This window comes from Larus michahellis, chromosome 8, assembly GCF_964199755.1.
Source record: "Larus michahellis chromosome 8, bLarMic1.1, whole genome shotgun sequence".
In the NCBI taxonomy this organism is placed as follows: Eukaryota; Metazoa; Chordata; class Aves; order Charadriiformes; family Laridae; genus Larus; species Larus michahellis.
The window spans coordinates 50931007-50951732 of NC_133903.1; the positions used below are offsets into that span (position 1 = coordinate 50931007).

Sequence of the window (20726 nt, forward strand, 5' to 3'; positions counted from 1 at the left end):
AGGCACTCACGTAGAACAGGGAAACCAAATCCCTGCATCCCTTTGTAGATCTGGTTGTGTATTTTTGTGACTACGTATCATGTCTGACTTTTTGTTTTGTTACTCTGATTGATGAGATTGGCGTTGGAACATTGCTAACTTTGAAATACACCTCAAGCAACCTGGACCGGAATATATCATGAGCTGCAAAGAGGGCACTTCATGATTGTAAAGCGGTTTGATACTTTCAGAGCTAGAGACAGAGTAAGGAGATAAGATCCAATGAAGAAACAATGAATTGCCTTGATAGGAATGGAAGATCATTATTTAAAAAAGCACAAGTCCTGAAAATTTCCAGACCGGTAAAGGACTAGTAAATTGGTTATAAAAATCAAAATGCAATGCTGATGCAAAGTAAGGAAAATTAAGAAAGGTAGTCTGATTTTGAACATGTCAGAATATGTGCTGACCTTTTAAGTTTTGATTAAACCTCCCTTGATAAAGGGATCTATACTGGTGAAAAAAATGGTTATTTTTGTTGCTTATTAACAGAAGAGAAAAGGACAAACTTCTATAGATGCTGTAGGTAAAACACAAACAAAATTTTCTCTTTTTTTTTTCCTAAAAAGAGAAAAATTCAGATTAGATTTTTGAGAAAAACTATCTTTCTTCTAGAAAAAGAGAATTAATGGAATAGCACAGATTAAAAAACCTGAGTTGTCAGCAATAGCGTTCTTCAGAAACAGAATTCTTAGAGGAGCAGGGCAGATAGTCAAGCATGTCAAATGTGAACCGGACGAGCCTTTTCCAACACGAACATCTTTGAGTGCAAAATTAGCATCTTACTTGAATCTGGGGATGTGACGACATCTCAATCTACACACTTATTATGTTCTAATAAAAAAGCTTGCCTGTATTGTCTAAGCCTAATTAGAGTTTAAAACACCACCCAGCACATAATTTTTTCTTTACTTTGTATTTCACAGTATGTTGCTCTTTATGGGTCATTTTGGAGCAAACCGTTACATATGAAAACACCTTGTAAAATGAAACATAGTGGAAAGTCAATACCTTCCAACTGTACAGAAATAATCATTCCCTCCTCTCCTTTCTTTTAATTCCTACCCATTCCTACACGTTCCTTCTTCTCTGCTTACTCCTGCCCTAACCACTTTATGTATATTCATAAGAGATAGACAACTGCACCTGACTTTGCCCCAGATTATCTTGTCGGACCTCGCTAGATCTGTAATGAGCCTGATCAGGCCAATGGGCTGGGGATAAAAGTTTTAGGCTCTTTTCCCAAGTCTGGCACAGGTCTAGTACAATTTAAGTTTTCTCTTTTTCATTGCCCCTTCAGTAAAATAGATATTATTTCTCTTTTAGCATTGACAGTAATTACCTCATTGAAAAGTAATGTTTTGTAACAAAAATAAGTTTTGCAGAAGATTATAGCAAAAACAAATAACATCAACTAATCTGAGTTCAGGGAAGTGACATTGTTACTTCTTCACGTATTTATTTACTTAGATAATTCTCAGAAGAGTTCCAGATTTCTGCAAAACTCACATAATTATTTATCAGTGGTGATGCCCTATGGAAAGCCATTTGCACTGCTTACATAATGGCCCTTATTAGTCTATTAAAAAGAATTTATTTAAATCGATACTTATTTGACTGCTTTCCCAGAATTTTTTATCTGTGTCATTCCTGCCTTTTCCTTCTGTAATCTCACCAATTACAAATGAACTTCATTTCTAAGCAGCTCACTCCATTGTAGGTGAGATTACATGAATTCTTCCTCTCGGAGCTTGGGAAGTTATGGGAAAAGTAAGATTAGAGGCCTAAGGGTTAAGAAGCTGGTACAATACTATTGCCTGAAAGGATATATTAGTCATCAGAGCTCAACTTATTAAAGAAAGCATTATAAGATAGAAGAAGGAATTGGTATTTAAGTATAACTAGATGAAGTACTCCTCAGTTATTATTTTTAATTAGAATAAATATTCTGGGGTTAATAAAGCCTTTTAAATTTTCATTATGTTTCTTTATAAACAGCCATTCCCAATTTATCATTGATTTTGTACTAACTACTAATTTGAAGTCTAAATCAGGTAGATGAAGGTAGGTGTTTTTCACTAGCTGTCATCATTTCAAAATCTGGATAAGAATTTAGTATTTTCCAGCATCTGTGTAAAGTAACAATAATAACTTTAAAAATCAAAAAGCAAAAATGAGGTAAAAGAAAGGTCTCTTTTCCTTTCTTTAGCCCTCTTCCTTTATAGCTGACAGTAGAAATAATGAACATTTAATATGCGCTAAAGAGACCTATTTACCTGGCATTTTCCACTTGTACTGTGGCTTTTATTGCTGCATAAAAAATGGTAGGTATACCTGCTCTTGTTACTTCAGAGTAACAAGCCTCCAGCCACAGATGCCATGAAACTGTGTTTTCATTATATTGGCTACAGGAAAATGTTATTTTAGTTGTCGTTCTTGTCTCCACTCCGTGCAAGTCAAATCTAGCCCTTTCAAGCACTTCTCACGAACCAGTATATCTGTGTTGGGAGTCATTTTCCTAATCAGTTCACAAGCTGTTTCCCATTTTCACTGTACCTTTGTTCAGCTACGGTTAAAACTCATTGCACATCTTCCCTAAAAGGACACGAAATATATTATTCCTTGAGCAGAATAGCTAAATACTTTCCCGGTGCTGGACAATAGCTTACAACCACAGCCTTTACTTAATGTACCAAGAAATAAAGATTAGATGAGTAGAAAGGGTAAAACGTTTCCATATGACTGAACTAAGAGGCTCTTCACTAATACCAAAAATGAAGTCTCGACAAACTGTGTGTCCCTTATATATATTAACGTTGTAGAAGTACAATGTTTGTTTTTATGGAAAAATACCCTTATTTCCTTTCTAGTCCTCTAAGAAAAAACATTTTTGTCCAATATTTTTTTAAACTGAGGGAAAACAATGTGACAAACATTATTGTCAAATGGCTCCCACGCATAACTTCCAAATGTTGAGACACATATTTTACAAATATATCAGTGAATTTGACACAGGCCATTGTTCAGATATAAATGTATCTGCTCCAGTACAGTGCTGTTCCCAAGAGAAAGCTGTAGTAAGGATCTAGCAAGTATTTTGCCATGTGTCTAGAAACTGTATAATACCTGGAGGACGTGGCCAGAGCAATGAGCAAGGCTTGAAGAATCCCTCTGATGAAGACAATGGGATTCTTCTTGGTGATAAAGAAGTACATCATTGGCAGAATAAACAGCCCATGCACCACCAGGCCGCAAACCACCGTAATGGCATAGAAACCCAGTTTCTTCCCAATGGCTGAAGGGTCATCCATTTCTAAGATTTTACCAGCAATTAGGAACACGATTCCAAATGGAAAATACCTGAGCAAAAAGAAAGACAGTCATTATTAGGAGATAGCTCACTTCTACCAAACAGCATGAGATGGGGAATCCTTGTGATTCCAGTAGCAGCGCAGTAACAGCAGCCTGTCTGGAAGCGGCACAGCTGGGTTCAGTCATTTTACCAGACTAAGCCCCTCTCTCTCACGCTTGAGGAGTGAGCCCAAAGCACTGGGTTAAAGAGTCTTTTATGTGGGGTACTCCTCAGCACAGCTGAGGTTATGGTGCTGGTCAGGAGTTACTTTAAAATGTTTTGGTTCAGAAAGCAGCTCAGACTTTTTAGCTTAAGATGGATCATTTACTGGGGAGAGGGGGAATGAATCCTAAGCTCTGCTGATGTGCTTGTGCTTGTGTAACTGTTCATGGATTTTATTTGGAAGCTGTTCAGTAAATGTTTATTTTGCCTTTGGAAGACATAGGAGAAATGTCAACATGCATTAGACGTGCTCTTGGACTGCCTGGGAGTTTGATTCAGGGCAGATAGGAGAAAGAATACCTAGTTTCTGAACCCTCTCTGGACTGGACTCCAGACCCCTCACCAGCTTCGTTGCCCTTCTCTGGACCCGCTCCAGCACCTCAATGTCTTTCTTGTAGTGAGGGGCCCAAAATGAACACAGTATTCAAGGTGAGGCCTCGCCGGTGCTGAGTACAGGGGGACGATCACTGCCCTAGTCCTGCTGGCCACACTGTTTCTGATACAAGCCGTCTTCAGAGACTTGCCACTTCCCTCTCATCCTTCCAGAAATTACCCCCTTGGACCCATCTAACCAAGTGATCATTCCCTGACCAGCTCACTCAGACTGGACCACGTAGCTGGAAACAAAGGCTCGTAGTGGGATCCTCCCATGTCGGGCTGAGCCATGTTTGGGGACCTTCTGAAGGGTGGGAAAGATGCTAAGCTCATAGTTTTTGTTGTTGGCAGTCACCTACTATTCCTTTGATCTTTGGGGTAGGTGGGTTGTCAGGTCTAGGTGTCTCTCGGTGTAATTTAGGATTGCTCTGAAGCTGTTCCTAAGTGACATGGCCTAGAATGGTTCATTGAGGGCTATTCTGCTGACTGGAGACATCCCGAGTCAAGCGCTCTGGGTATATCATCTCCACTGTGCTGTTCAGTGCAGAGAGAGCCAAGCTAGCAGCAACCATGTTAATGACAGTTGTCACGTCAGCACAAGAGCCCAGCCCTCTCCTGAGCAAGCTGAAGGCAGGCTAGTATTTCTAGTGGAGCAGTGCTGTAAGGGATGGAAGTACCAGCTCGAGGATCTCGTCATGCTCCTTCCTTGTGTGGGCTGGAAGTATTATAATCCCTCGTGGCATGCCCAAGGATTGGCAGTGCCCCTAGTGCATACAGCAGACACCCCCCCAGCTATACCATGTTTCATTATTTGGCAGTAATATGTAGACACGATGTATATGTATGTATCTTCTTTCAAATGCTGAGGCCCTGCAAAGCTAAGGATTGTTCACCCTCATTTATTTCCCTGGAAATATGTTTATTACATTCCTGTGCATCCTCTACTGTTGAAATTTTCTTACTCTCTAAAAAAAAAAAAAAAAAAAAAAATTATTACTAGAACAGTTACTTACCAAACAGCAACTGCCACTATCTTCATGACAGATTCGTTTAAACACTGGCAAAAGCTGACTAAAGGAACGCCGCTGTTCCCCATTCTTCCCAACATTATACCTGCAAACAAAGGCATTCAGGTTCAGTTTCTCAGGTGCCTTCATGCAAAGCCTCAGCGCTTTCCCTCCCTGCTGTAATTCAAAGTGAACTAAGTGGGAGGCAGTGGAAGAATATAGATCTTTGTGCTATATAAACACACGCGGTATCTGAAAAATCTTATATCACACACACAAACACAATGAGAGTGTGGGGGAGCCAGTCCACACCTTGTGCTTTGGCTCTCCCCTAGCTCGGTGTTCTTTCATTTGCAGTTCCCTGGAAGTTTCCCCGTGGTGGTATAGACTTTTGTGCTGTAGATTCACCTCCCCAGCGGCAAGCCTGTTTCCTTATCTGTCTTTCATAGAGCCCTGAGATGGATTTATCTGCTCTGAGGGATCCATGGAAGACAAACTGAAAAACATTTTTCTAATGAAGGAAGCCGTCTCTGCCTGCAGTCTGCCTTACCGCTGCGTGCTACGTACAACTGGGTAGCATCCATGAGACGCTTCTGGGGCAAAGCCAGTTACTGAGGTTTGTTCTGGTAACAGGGAGTTAATATGGGGGCTCTCCATCCCATTTTTAGTAGATATCTGTCTACATAATAGCAACCAACCCTCACTATCAGTCAGGCTTTGCAAACTTGGGGGAGATAAGAAATGAAACTTCATGTGAAGAAAAGCCAAATTGCTATACAGACTAACCAGCAAAAAAGGAAGCAAAGAAAACCCATTTATGTGCACCCAGTGCTCAGAAACAAAAAGAACACACCTCTGGGATATGTCATCTAACCGTATATTCTCCAGACAGTGTTAATTTCCAATAACGCATATAAATAGAGACATAATTTTCCTATTTTAATAGTTTTCTGCCATCACTCCCTGAAAGGATTATAAGTGATCAAGTTAATTGCTCAAGAAAGCACTTCAAAAGCTAGCTGCACCAAGTGAGACTGCCTTTGAAGGGAATTCCATGAGGAAGCAGGGGGCTATGAGTGGGATGTGTGCTGCCACTTGCTCTGGATATGCAGTGTCCTTGCTTTGAGCGGGAGCCTGGGCTCTGTCCCTCAGAGGGACGTCTGTGCTCGCGAGCCAGGTCTCAGGCAGCACCGCTTCCAGGGCAATCCCCTCCTGAGGCAGGGAGGGAGGCTCTCAGCTGTTTTATCCAGGGATTTCACAATAACAGTGCATTCAAAATGTGGATTTGTAAGCATGTTAATATTCATCTAAGCCATAACTTTTAGGTCAGATAATAACACTTTCATTAAGCATGTTGCTCATCTTTCATAATAGGACATTAAATATAGTTCACCTCTTCTAGCCCGGTCAGTGACAGTTTTACTAGGGTCTTGGCTTCTAATTCTGTATAATGCCAAAAAGAAGAAATGCCTTCTTTTTCATTTTACATGTATAACTGGAAGCTGCGCTTTAAAACACCATCCTACCTAAGCATGTGGCTATTGGTGGGGAAAGACAAGGCAGCAGCCAGGACTGGGGCCTTCTGTCTGCAGCCCTGGTGTACCAAGTTCCATTTTATTGAAAGAATTTTCCTTGTAGAGAATAAGTAATGTTTGCTCCTCCAAGAAATAAAGATCAGATGTCTCAACGCTTAGCTGCTTATGATAATCTCTAACAGAAATTCCTGCACACTATGTGAGAAGAGGTAATACAGCTAGTCACAGCTGAGCCCAGCATCAAGGCTTTTCATGTGCCTTGACCTCACAGTCTGCCTGTCAAATGTTGCCCATTTTAGTGTGTGCCTGGCAAAGAAGAGTCATTCATGCACAGGATTTATTCCTGGCCTGAGATTACTAAGCAATTCAGCTGCCACTTCAGGAAAATGAAAAGACAGTTAGCTCACATCTAAATTACTGTCCCTTTATGTTATTCTGGTGCTGTTCAAGGACCTTAAAGAAGCTATAATAAGAACTCATACCCACCCTCGTGCTGTTTTTCTATGCCAAAGTGGTGTAAAAAGACCCTTCTGCAAATAAGACTCAGCCAAAGGGAGCAAAACTGTTACAAAGCACCAAGGCCTGTATAACTTTTTTTTTGCAATAATTAAAAACTATAAAGGATGCTCTTCTTTCATAAAGATTCAAGGCACATATATTCTGTTTCATTGCTTCCATTTTTTTGTGGGGTGCTAAAAGCTGAAGAGAGTGATAAATGCTTGCCTGCAACCTTTGTTCAAAATGACAGTCTGAAATAGTCACCATTAGATGACAAGTTTTGAGGGTTTAGTGTCTCAAGTTTGTTCACAGCTAATATAGTCACAGCCGACTCAGCAGCTGGAGCTATGCTGCACATGGCAGTACTGGCGGTACATTTTCTGTACATCAGCCAAGAAGAAACCAGCTCTCAGCTTCCATCTCTTGAGCCCCAGGACAGCACGACTTCGGGGCACGGTAAAAGTAATACATTCAGTTCTGGGAAAACAATGAATGACCTGCTGTGCTCAGAAGTATAGAATTGCCACTGATCCTAATAAGCACATGTAATTAATCCATTCATATCCAATATTTTTTGGCTGGAATAGTGTTTGCTGTGATATTGTACTTTGGGAACCGACTATAAAATATTACAAACTGGGGCACAGTCAATTTCCAGCAGTGCTGCATGTGGAATACCACCCTCTGGAGAAACTAGAACAGACAAATCTGCTAATTCCAGACTTGATTTTTGACCCCTTGTCCTGGTATGAACCATAATATACTAAATACAGTCAAAAATGTTTTATGGAACTACCTCTGCTCACCAGATTAACTTCCAAGAATAAAATTAGATAAGGAAAATTTGATCAGCATTTTCTTGTAAAAATTATCAAATTAACTATGGTGTGTTTGTTTAAAGTCCCTCTTCTAAAACCACAAACATAATCTAGCACACATGGCACCAATGAGTTCCTCCAGCAAGTGAACCTGAATAAATTACCCAGACAAAATCTCTCCGTGAAAAGGTACTAAATGGTATATAACTATCAGCAAGATAGCAAAAATAAAATCAAGAAGTTTCAATCAAAGAGAAGATCTACAGATTTAAAACTCATAAAACAATATACCTTTGTAGCTCACTTATTCAAGATATCACTGAGGCTCATTATCTAAATTGTGTTCTTACATAGATAAGTGACAGTTATATTCTACACTAATGATGTGGTAAAATGTGACTAAGATTGGGCAAGAACAACAGACTGGGCAGACTCCAGGGCTAAAGTAATTTTCTGCCTAGTGGGGGGAACTTTAGCCAAAGAGTTCGTTGTGGAGCAGGTTTTTCTTGGACTGGCAGCTGCAGGGGTGAAACGTCCAGCCGTGAGAGCTCAAAATAATCCAGAAAAAAATAAAACAAGAAGAATGAAAGTGCATGCACAGAAAACAGAACTGCATGGAACAAAAGCCATCAAGGATTTTGAAGATTTATCTTCGAAAGGTTGGGAGAACAGCTCTGTAACAGCCTTGCCTTTTCCCCCACAAGGTTTAGACAAGCAGCAGTTAAAAAAGGTTAATCAAGAACGCAAACAACCCAACCCCTACCTTTTCCTTTTAAATGGATACTTGGATTATCACAAACCAAACGTGTCTGAAACCTACCCATTGTGGCAGAGAATATCACAATCCCTAGCACATTCATGCCGTCACTAGTGCCTGGTTCTGACTTGTAAATCACTTCAGGAGGGGGAGTGATATCCAAGGCAAAATTCTGGACATTGGATCCATTCTCATCCTGAACTCCATATATTATAATGCGACGAGTGGTGCTTTCAGATGATGCTTTGTTAGATTTAATGATGGGAATACTCTTGGTGCGATACTGAAAGAAAACAAAATAGTTTTTATTATAATATCCCAGCAGGAATTAATAGTGTAATGACACCTCCTAAGTGCTGTGTTTCAACAAGGCTGCATGTTAAAGGGACAAGCATGAAAAGAAGAATGACAGCTCCTGTCCCTATGCTGCTAAAATCTGTAAAAACAGTTGAATTTTTGGAAAAGCATAACAAAATCAGAGTTTCCTCTAGTCAGACCCTTGTGCAGCAAACACACCATCTCCTGATAGAGCTATTTTCCTATAAGACATAATCAGGAATGACTGCCTAGAGGTTATGAGTGCCCTTCTCTTTGTCTCACCAGAGGTAAGGTTCCCATGAAATATTCCGCCAGATGAAATAAATATAGCCATGCCTCTTGCTCACTCAGAACTTTTAGATGAGGTTTTTTGGCCAAATTGGATTCTGAGTAATTAGATTCTTCCCAAATACATTATTTTGTTGCTTTAATTGGACATGGTGTTCTGTTCTTCCTCTGCACGGTGTTACTGTGTGCTCTTAAAGAGATTCCAGCTACGCTGCAGTCCCATGATAAGAGAAACCATGCTCTAAGCATACAAGCATAAATTGTTCTGTTTCCCTACAGCATCTTTCTCAAGGTCCTCAAAGATCTGGCCTCAGGTGGAGGTGGAGCTGACATAGGTGTGCATGTCTACTCTCTAGTCACACTGTGCAATTTATGCTGTTTGTTTTGCCTTCAGATATCAAGGCTGATGAGACTAATGGAAAGGGACTCATTAATTCCTAAATGCTGAAGGTACTAACAGTATCTGGAATAATATGCAATGTCTGTATCTGGATTCTGTTTTACGAAGATACATCTTTTATATGATGCTGGCTCATCTCTTTCATCATGGTAAAAGGAATATAGCCACTTACCTGCTTGAATGTGGCCTCAACAAGATTGGCTGGAAACATGTTCCTAAAAATGAACAAATAAAAGAATAATTTCTATGGAACTGAAGACAACTTCTGTTTACTGTGTCTTGGGTCTCCCACAGGAAATCAGTTATTTACCCTCCTAGAGTGCAGGGGCTGGACGGGTGCAGAAGACTGCCACTCTCTCCCCCTCATGCCATACAGCTGTACCTGACTGAGCAAGGCTCAACAGAGAGACAGTTCCTCAGAATTAAAGTTTTGGGACTTGCTTCTAAAAAGCTGGAGTGAGACCCACAAGCTCTAGTTTCAGTTTCTGGCTCTGCCACATTCTCCGTGTTGTAACTGGGGCAAAACAATTGCTATCAATCCCTTCCCCATCTGCTAACTGCGGAGAAGAGTATTCCTTTATTCCATATTTTGTCTTTCCTACTTAGATAATGAGCTGTTCAAGACAAAGTCAGTGTTGGGGGATGTATTCCTGACACTCCTGGGTGCTGTAATCTACTTTGGGATTTCTAAGTAATCCTGTGAGGTGACTCATAAATTGTAGTACCTCCTGATACACTTTCATCACTGAAATTGTAAGTGATGTAGACATTGCAGTGGTTTGGACAAGAACAATTTTATTTTCAAAAAGAAGATCTCATTCCTGATTAAAATAATTGAGATTAGAGCTGCACAGTCTCTGCTAAATTTTATTTTAATGTGGTTCCCACTGCAGAACAAGAGTCTGAAGTGAGGCCAACACCTTCATCTTTGCGCACAACTGAGCTACAGAGGAAGACAATGACCATATGCTGTGAGATCTTCAGTGAGACCGATAGATTTTTAATTCCAAGAGGGACTCTTGTTGTTATCTTTTCTGACTTTCTGCTAATCTATGACTTCTGTTTGAGCTAGATTACTACTTTGCAGAAAGACATTCAATCCTAATTTGAAATGGAGAGCACACCCTCTACAGGCTTCAAAGGGGAATCATAGTATAGTTGGGAAAAAAAGCTAAAAAGTCATATATTTCCATGCAGCATTTGGGAATCAAGATTTGTGTGATGATTCCAATAGGATCATTTTCAGAACTGATTTATTTTCATCCCAGAGTTCTGAACCTATGGGCAGAAGACAGCGACAGCCTATGACCCAGTTCTATGTTTTCATATACATATATTTATGCAAGGAGAAACTCATGAATTCTCTAACAAAAAGACTTTTTATTCAAAGTCCAGCTCAGGCCCTAAGACAGGACAACACCTAAGTATATGTGAAAAGCCCATTCTCATTCCAAAGAGAATTGCTATATATATATATATATATACACACACACACACATATATATATATATTTAAGTGTATGCTGAAATGAGACCTTTTCCAGACCTGCTTTCCTCTTTGCAGCAGCAGCATATGCCTGCTGCTAATGGAGTCGCAGCAAGAGCATGCTGTGCTGCACTGGGTTAGAAAAAACAATTTTATTGCTATTTTAAGTGATCGTGACATGCCATTATGGTTGCGCTTAAAATTATGAGGTAGAATCTGTTTCAGTAGCATCAGGGACTGAGAGCAATTGCTACAAAGAGATAATTAATTATCCTTTTCAGGTTAAAGCAGAGGGAGAAGAATTTTAATTAAAGGGTAGTAGTACTGTCTGATGATTGAAACAGAAGATTGAAAGGGAGTGGGTTTTGTTGGCCTGCCGTGTGAGGGCAGACAAGCCACGTAAAGGCATCGTCGGTCATTTTGGTAAGGTTGTTGCTTTAGGGCAAACTAGTGTTATACAGACAAGTTACTACCAGGCAAGATACGAGGTTGATGTGCAGCACTTTAGTTACTCTTCTTTAACTGTCCTGGCATTTCCTTGCCTCAGTACAGGTGAGACAGTTCAGATTACCTACCCCTTGCAGCTTGATCTGCGACCTGGCATTCCTGCAGGATAACACCATACACTGCAACACCTCTGTGTTTAGAGGACCCTGCTGAAGAGCCCCAGGTCTGATGATGGCTCTGCGCTATAGGGATGTGATAGCAGAGAACAGCAGCTTTGGCTACGTAAGGAAATTATTATAAATTAGCAAGGTTTACTTAAATTAATGCAGTCCCTTTGTACACACTTTCATTTAATTGAAGTGATTTAGCTCAAGATACTTAAGACACTGTGTAGTGATGTGCTTAGTGATGAACAACACTCACGACACCATTGTAAGCAGTGCTGTACTTCTGAGTGCCATGCTGCCATCAACAGAGCTTTCATCCCAGTAACAACAGTGCAAAGCACAGGGTTATCTCTGCAAATTGTCCATAAAGCTGATGATTCTCTGGTTCAAATGCTGAACCTGTAGCCAAAGCAAGACACAGACAACAGCTGGCTGTACATCGCTTTCCTATCAGATGCAGACACAACCTTCTGCCTGAGCCCTGGGGACTCGGCTGACACAGGGGACTGACAGAAGGACCTAGGAAAAATGGAGAGGCTGTTTAAAGGATGGGGAAGCACTGGAGGGAAAAGATGGTTATTGCCTTATTATGCCTTATAAGGGAATTCTGCTTCCAGATTGTTAAAGGCTTCATTAATATTAAATTGTCTTTGTTTTGTGATTTGAGATGATCAGATGAAAGGTGCTACAGGAGCACACAGTGTTAGTGTGATGATTGTGCTCTGAGCTGCTGAGTGAATATGAATTATTCTGAAATCACGGATCCGTGATGAGGATTCCTGCACAGCTCTGAATATGAATGTCATGTATGAGCTGTAGCTTTACAAAGAAATATGAATATAATTGCCGATGATTTCCAGTTTCTGCCTTAGTTTTATAGTCCTAATTAGTAGAATTAAGAACAAATTAAGACTGCTCGAGAAAGGAAATATCATATGGTTAGTAGCTAGATTAAATGTTAGACAAATTTGTGGAGGATTAAAGCATTTTGTTTCTTTATCATTCTTTATCCTGCAGGAATTACAACTACCCACTTAATACTGTACGCTGGAATTCTCCCAATATTTTTTAATATATTATGCACTGTGATCCAGTCTTTGAGACTAGCCTTACCAAAGTTACACAATTTATCTAGTGAAGGGCTGACCTGAATGTGTTTGCCAGAGCTTCGGCTTATTTTTTATTTTAAGCTGGTTTACTTGGATTGAAAAAATCCAGTATTAGCCAAAATTTTGTTTCGTTAATTAAAAACATTCAAGAGAGCAATTCATGGATGAGAACTCTAATGGGCTAAAAACAAATAATGAGAAGAAAGTATCAAACCGTCACCTAGAGCTGGGGGATGACTGGGATGTTGGTTCAGTCAGGCCTCTTCAGAAACACTTGAGAAATTCTCGCTTTAGGGGTATGTGTTGCTGCACGTTGGTATTTCCAGCCATGAGCTGGATGTTTGGCAAGTACTCCTGCAGATGTTTCAGAACAGGAGACTGAAGTGAGACTGGTAGTGGGGGATTGGACTTTTTACCATGGAACTGGGATGAGGAGGGTTGGGAGGATCCTCACCACTGCCAGCCAGCCTGGCCGCCTCAGGGCATCCCTCCTGTGGATCTGTGTCCCACCAAACCTGAGCTCTGGGGAACGCTAGCTGGGGTGGGAGCTTCAGTCTATCACAAAATCCAGACACTTGCATTTGCCCGAACGTATTACAAAATTAATGACAGGGTGTTGCAACCTGTCGATCTCTCCTTGTGCTGCCCACCCATCTTCCAGGCATCCAGCCTGCAATCAAACTGGCTCCTGCAGATCTCTACTAGCTTTACTGCAGTTCTGCATAAGATAAAGATCTACCCACATGGATCTGGGATCAGGACCATAGAGTCTGTCTCTCTATTCATAACAGGCACTGTGTAACAGGCACTGTGATTATCACTAACGTATATTGAATTAAAGACACTGTCAGTGCTTACGAAGTAATAATTCAAGCTGAGCTACTCATTGCTGTCACCACCTATAAATGCCGTTGTGTTTATTCAACTAAGAGAGCTAAGCAGATAAAATACTTCTAAATTTCCAGCATTACTTTTAGATTGCTTACAAGATACAGGACACAAAATAGTAGTGTGGGAAACTTAAAATGATATGGGATTCATTTCTCTGGTTCAAGCAACATTGTCTCTAACCTCAGTGGCACAATTCAGCATTCCTGGAAAAAGTAATTTCACATAATAATAGGAAATTAAAAACAGTGAATATATTTGAGTGAGGCTGGTGTGGAACACAGATAAATTTAGGTGTAAGACAAGGATATGATTGTAAAACAAAAATCGAGACATATAGTTTCTGATTACATAAAAAATTAAGAGCTAAATACTGTCTGCCCTGAGGAAGAACATTTCCCAGAGCATCTTCTGCTTCAGGAATTCTGCCAGAGCAGGAGTGTTCAACACAGGCTAGAAGAGTGAACGTGCATGAAACTTCAATATCAGCTCAGTGAACCTCCTACAGACCATGAGCTATGGAGCCACAGCTGGCACAGCATGCCTGGCCTGATTCTGCTGTGATAGCAGCATATATGCACAAGTGACCTACTAAACACCTTCTTTGACTACATCCTGCTGCAATGTCTGGTTCATTCTACTAGCAAATTCTGCAGTCACTCCCTAATTCTGTATGGGATAAGAGGATTCAGATGTAAGGATGTACCAAGCTAGAAATGTGTATGTATGACTAAGGCAACATTGTTCTGCAATTTGGTAACCATGGAATTTGAAGAAAATCCTGAAGACTGGTGTGAAGTGTAGACAGCACCTGGTCTAAGGAGCAACTCTGAGGGTGCAGCTTCCCCCTACATGTAGGACTACGTAGCACCTTACTACTGCCAGAAGTGGGAGGTCCTCTTCCCTTCTACATTTTCTCCCAGCAATAAACCTACCAATTAACGCTATTCTCTCATTTTTGCTCCCCTAGTATTCTGCTGCTTTAGGAAATGAATTGTGTCAGGAATCCATTTTTCAGCACAGGCCATGCTGTAGCATTGCCCCCAGGGCATGGGAGCCCTCTTGCTCTCTTCAGAAGGTCGCTGACTCTGAGAACTGCAGTAGTGATACAAATATCAGCACTGTTAAGCTGTTTTACCACTCATGCTGAATTAGCTGAATCGTCCCACATCAGCCTACAGCTACTCGGATAGCCAGTTTGATGGCTGCTGGTTAACTTCTATTAGAAACAACAGGCTAAATTCTGGATGCAGTTATCTTCAATTCAATTGCAGATGTCTGAATATCTGTGACACTCAGAATGAGTCCCGAGTACATCTGTTGATTCAAAGCATTCGGCTTTTGCAGATCTTTTTAATGAGAAATGAGGCCAGCTGCTCTAGCGCAAGAGCAGCCACAGGTATGGCAGATGTTGTTTCCTCGACTCAGAACACCCATTCCCTCTGGGGCACTCTCTGCTCTGCAGCAGCAATCTGGTTTTGCTCTCAGACTTTCATGTTATCAGCACCTAATCCCGGCCACACCAGTCTTTGGCTGGAGTCTCCCACGCTGCGGAATTAAAGCCACCAGACTGGGTTGTTGCGGTGCACGCATCCTCATAATACTTTATTGGCCTATATTTGCACTGAGCAGAAACCAGCTTTGGACACTCTGCTCTCGAATTTGAACTAGCATAGTGGAGCTTGCAAGAACATCGTTTTAAGACTGGGTAGTTGTCAGTATTCTAATACTTCAGTGTTTGAGATCTCACCCTGTCACTCTATACAGCAAGGGTACAGAGAGAGCAAAACTGGAGTCTGAGTAGCTGGACGTGACAATGTAAACTTTCCAGGTTTTCCAGCTGTGCACAAGAACGAACAGCAATATGTTCCCTATTTACTACAGGCTGAGGTCCTTCTCAGTGACATTATCTTAATCTCAAAAATGAGTTTGCTTTTGCTGTCCCCTGCATGATTTCATCATGAGCTGCGTAGACTCCTGACTACTCTGACCGTACCACATGAGCCACAAATCCTGTCCTTAGTCATATGGGTACACATCTGAAATACCTTCCTGCTGCTGTCAGTGGGCTCCATCAGGGTTTGCACTCCAGAAATCAAGGGCAAAATTTAATTCAGCAAGACTGAACAAATGACCTATCTCAGGGCCCACAGGAGGATGCATCTTGCACACCAGTACCCACCTCCAGTGCCTCATCTCATTTCTCACTATCAGTCTTACTACCTCCTGCTAAAAGGACCAAAGACTTTGGTCTTTGCAGATTGCAGAATTAATGCAGAATTAATGAGGCATTTAAATCCTCATTATTGTGATAAACGATACTAATAGAATGCAAAAATCACTAATCAGGTCTAAGACATTTTGTCTTTCTTGTCTTTTTTGCAAATCAGAGAAGAACTCTTATTGGGGAATCATTTTGCCAAACATGTGGACTTTTTATCTGTCCTAAGGTAACACTGTTGCATGGCTTTCAGTTCCAGTAAGGGATCTGGAGGGTGAACTTCTGCTTCTCTGCTGCTTCTGAAAGAAAATGTCCTGACACAGCCCAACAGGGCTATGGCTTTCTGGGAAAATCATTCCTTGGAGTGGAAGCACAAGTACATCACATCTTTAGGAATCTTGAAAAGACTGGATTATATCAAAGGTAACATGACAGGCCCAACGCATTTCCACTATGGTTCCAGGCTCCACCAAGGCAAAAGTATTTCATAAAAAATGTATGTTTACATTGGAAGATGTCCAGGCCAATTGTCAGGAGGACAGATGATTTATTCCCTTTTAGGGTTGAGGCTTTCCTAATGCAGTTTTAACTCCTGGCCCCCATGCACGTCCCCATCTGCGACTAAGGCATCCTGACCAGAGAGCAGAAACTGCTTCATAGTCCATCTCCCCAGCGTTGTTTTCATCATGGAATTATCTTTCTTCCATGTTGGTTTCCTTTTGTGCCAAATTGGTTTCCTTTTGTGCCACACATTTAGGGGCTTCAAAGTCCTTTGTAAGTACTTGAGGTTCGGGCTTCTGTGCAGCTTGAAATGCTTAAAAATTAACCAGAAGTGAACATCTGGTCACATGCAGTACAGAATAGTGCTGGCACCAGGCTGGTTTTGTGAGATAAAAGAAAACTGGCAATCTGAAATGAGTAAAAAATGGTAGTTTGCCACAGAGGACAGATACATATTTCTATCATAGTACACAGTGGCTTTTGGCAAAAGATGCATGAATGTAGGGCAAAGTTATTTTAAAAAGTTCTTTCATAGCTTAAACCCTGGATCATTTCATGCACTATTAAATATCTTATTGCATGTATATACAATTCAGTCTTCAGCTGTAAACTTTTTTGAGCATGATTTCTGGTTCTGCACAGCCTGGACTTTTTCCAAACTACGGCAGATACTGGGTTTCTCCTGCCCTATTTTCAAGAAACACAATTTCTATAAAATGGGATATAGCCCTTAGCTTGAAAAGAGGGAAGGGAAATGATTTTAAAGAGTGCTCAGGATTCCCATGAAAACACAAATCCTCTACAGTGTTTATATCCTCTTCTAACTATTAATGGTATAAACCCCCTCCCCGTCTCTTGGTTAAGCCAGATTGAATTTTCTGGTACCTGCTATTAAATTGGATGCAATCCTGAATATTCAGAGGTAAAATGCTCCGACTTAACCTTCCAGTAAACTTCAGAAAAGTACAAATTTGTGTGTTATGGGTTAAGGCACGATTTGATCTTGATTGCATTCACTAAATTGTTTTATCTGTAGCTTTTGAACTGAATAAGCTTGCGATGTCACACTGTCTGGTTAGACTTGAGAAAGACTAAAAACGTATGTGAACCTTGCACTTGCTGGCACCCAGATTTGTACACACAGTCAGTCTTATATAAACCAGGAGGGTGAACCCCCAGTTTGGCTGGGATTTGTTTCCTCATGTGAATATTTGTGGTGTTTGCTTGTTTGTTTTTACCTCATCAGCAAAATGAAAGCAGCTTTGCAACAAGATTTACCCTTCTAAATCAAAGGTATTTTGATAATGGCAATCAAATGTGGTGGAAATAATAACTGCTAATGTAAATAGTGTAGTCCTGAGTCATGTATCTTGTTTTATAAATGTTTGTCCCCCAGTTATAGGCATTTTCTATTCTGCTTGTCAGGTGAATATAAGTTGTAGAATTATACAAACCTAATATTTTAAATTGAACACTATTCCTGTAAGTATGTCCCTTTTTGTCCTTTTGAATAAGATACTCAAAGTCTTTATTATGTTAAAAAAATCATATCTTGCCTTTCTTCATTTCTTAACTCACAAAAGGCTACTAAAAATTCACTCTTTTATTTTTTGGGACCTAGTACAGAGTTAATTTTGATAATTCACACAGGAAAAAGAAGGTAAAGGTGTGTGTCAGTTCATTGCTATTACTACCATGGGGCTGCCCCAAAAGCCACATTCCTGGAACAAGACTCCTACTAGGTCTCGTATGAGCTGGGGATATTTCCTCTGGCACCACAGATTTCTCTGAACAATCTTCAGTGAAGTAATTTCTTTTCCATGTGTCTTGGTTCTCTAGCTGTAAGAAAGAAAAATGGTCCTTGCCTACTTCACAAGTATTGCACATCATGACAGTAAACCATTAAAATTCATAAAGCATCAGGTACTTTGGTGTGTTAAAGAGAAGAAGATGATCCTTAGCCTGGGGATTTACAGTTTTATATATGGAAGAAAATATACTTTCATGAGCCTTGCACTGCTTGCACCAGAAACCTTGAATATAACTAAGGCAGATTGGTCCATCTATTTCAATGTAGTTACAAAGTGGCAGCTAAAGAGACATCAGAACAGCATCTCCTGCACAGCTTCAGACTCACAGCTGCCTTCTGAATTACCTGTCCTTAGCCTGGATCCTGGCACACTGCCGATGGAGAGGAACAAGGTATGCAAGGGGAGATTCCTGTACAGGCACGAAGGTGAACTACGTGGTTAAATGGGTATCTTCCACAGACAGCAGAAGATGTATTTGCTTTAAAGCTGGATCAGATCAAAGCAAAATTTCAGACATTTAAGGCCAAAGCAGCAGTAAAGATTTTAGGTATTTGAATGTTGATTTTAGGTATTTGAATGTTGAAAACACTTCTATTATGCTGCATTCAGCGGCCCCTCTGTCTAGATTGACTCTATGAGGAAATCCGTAGGGGCAGATTGACATCCACAGATCTTGTCCCCAGTCTCTTTGGGTTCCCTTTAGAAAGGAAGTCTTTCAAGTACTTTTGTTTTGCATGGCAAAAAATGGTTGACATGCGGAGAAAATTTTTGAGGCATGAAATTCAGTATGTTGATGAGATGATGTATGTCCTGCTTGATGCGAGGTTTAGAGCCATTTCTGAATTAAGCGGTACAGTGTCACTGTTATGTCCTAATCAAGTCATATACACTGGAGGTTTTCTTGCTGGTTTTTTTACATTAGAGACAAATATTCAGGGGAAGCACCGTCTGCAAAATGATGCAGAATAATAATGTGATTATTGATTAATGTTGCAGGTGTTTAGGATGACCATGAGGCTCTGCAATAGTTCGTGGTTTCATTTTTTGCTAAGTCAGTACATTCTTTAGTTTCTGATTCAAACCACTTCTAAAAGGAAAATCCTCGCTCAAAAATTCAGTTTCTAGCAACATCCTCCCTGCCAAAAATTCCAGACCTGACAATGTCACATATAAAATCACAAGAAATAAAAATGTATTTCATCATTTCAAAGTGGCTTCAAATCTGAAATCAGAGAGGGTTAATACGTGTATCACCACGCCAAGATTCATGCTTTAAAATAAACCCCTCAATTATGTCACATGTATCATCTCTCCACTTGTACATTTAGCATTCTTCATTTGCAGAATGCCAGATGTTTCCTGTGTAAACTTCTGTGCACATGTGCAATTGATAAATTGAGAGGAAATTAATGAATTGAGAAGATAAGCCAATCTGGGCCTAAAAAGATGGTCTCCAGCTGTGAATGGAAGTGATTTATCATTGAGCTAAAGGATCAGCTTTTCAAGCTCAAACCAGCAGATACATCATTACATTTAATCCAGACTTCCACATAGATATTTAGGAGTTTTGCAATTGACTTCAGCAGAGCCAGGATTTCACTCATAGTGTTTGCCTAGGCTGAAAGCCCATTCCCCACAGTTGTGTTATTTATTTATTTAGTAAATGTGGTTATTTCTGTAGTGGAGGAATAAAAACCATCAGTTTGTGCACTCAGAGTAGAAAGATTGCAGCTGTGACTGCTGCTTAGCACAGCAAAAGGAGAGAGCTTTATTCTCTCTTTTTAAGCTTCAGTAATGAGAGTGGCTCACTGGCCTGTCGTTGTTGGCACTTGCCCAAACCAGTGAGGACTTTAAGGTTTCGCAGACCAAAAGCACGTGCCTGCCTGGAAACATGAATACCTGAAATATGCAGGCAAACTCTTTTGCTAAGGCAAATGTTTGTAGGAAGTCGAATTATAGATGATATTTGCAAACGTTTAGATCAGGACATAGTATTTTACCTGCAATGAGGCTCAGCCGAATAAAGTGTTCCCAAACCTCACCACTAAACCTGTGGTGTACAGGGACTGGCCAGACAGAGATGGAGACATGAGATTGCAACTCAGATCTCAAGTTCCAGTCATACAGACATTTTGTCATTTTATGCAAACATAATCTATAGAACTGAATTTAAATTATGCAGGCCCAAATCACTTTTCATCTGACTCATCTCCATGAACTAGCTTACTCCGGGTCTCAAAAAGCAACTGGGCTGGTGTGAGGAAGGGGATGGGAACCTATGATGAGGGAGACCCTTTCCAGAGACAGCTGTAAGGTCAGTTTGGATGTAAGATTGCACCATATGTCTCACTATGCCTCTACTTGTCTAAGACCGAGGCCTTAGAAACAGCCCAGCACGCCACAAAGGGTTTCCAAACACTGCCATTATGAAGATAATAATTGAGATTTCAGTTTTCTTAATTTCTCTTTACTTTTCATGCTACCCTGT

General features: G+C 40.5%; 1 protein-coding gene across 3 annotated transcripts in view; it reads right to left on the reverse strand.

Moving 5' to 3' along the window:
* SLC1A7 (solute carrier family 1 member 7) overlaps positions 1–20726 on the reverse strand; it is a 59905-nt gene that overhangs the window by 21420 nt on the left and 17759 nt on the right. For all 3 annotated transcript variants that reach the window (XM_074596686.1, XM_074596685.1, XM_074596684.1), the window contains 4 exons: positions 9782–9824; positions 8667–8886; positions 5002–5101; positions 3166–3399 (listed from right to left, as the gene is read on the reverse strand). In XM_074596686.1, the coding sequence (XP_074452787.1) occupies positions 3166–3399; positions 5002–5101; positions 8667–8886; positions 9782–9824 (597 nt within the window). The remainder of the gene's footprint in view (positions 1–3165; positions 3400–5001; positions 5102–8666; positions 8887–9781; positions 9825–20726) is intronic.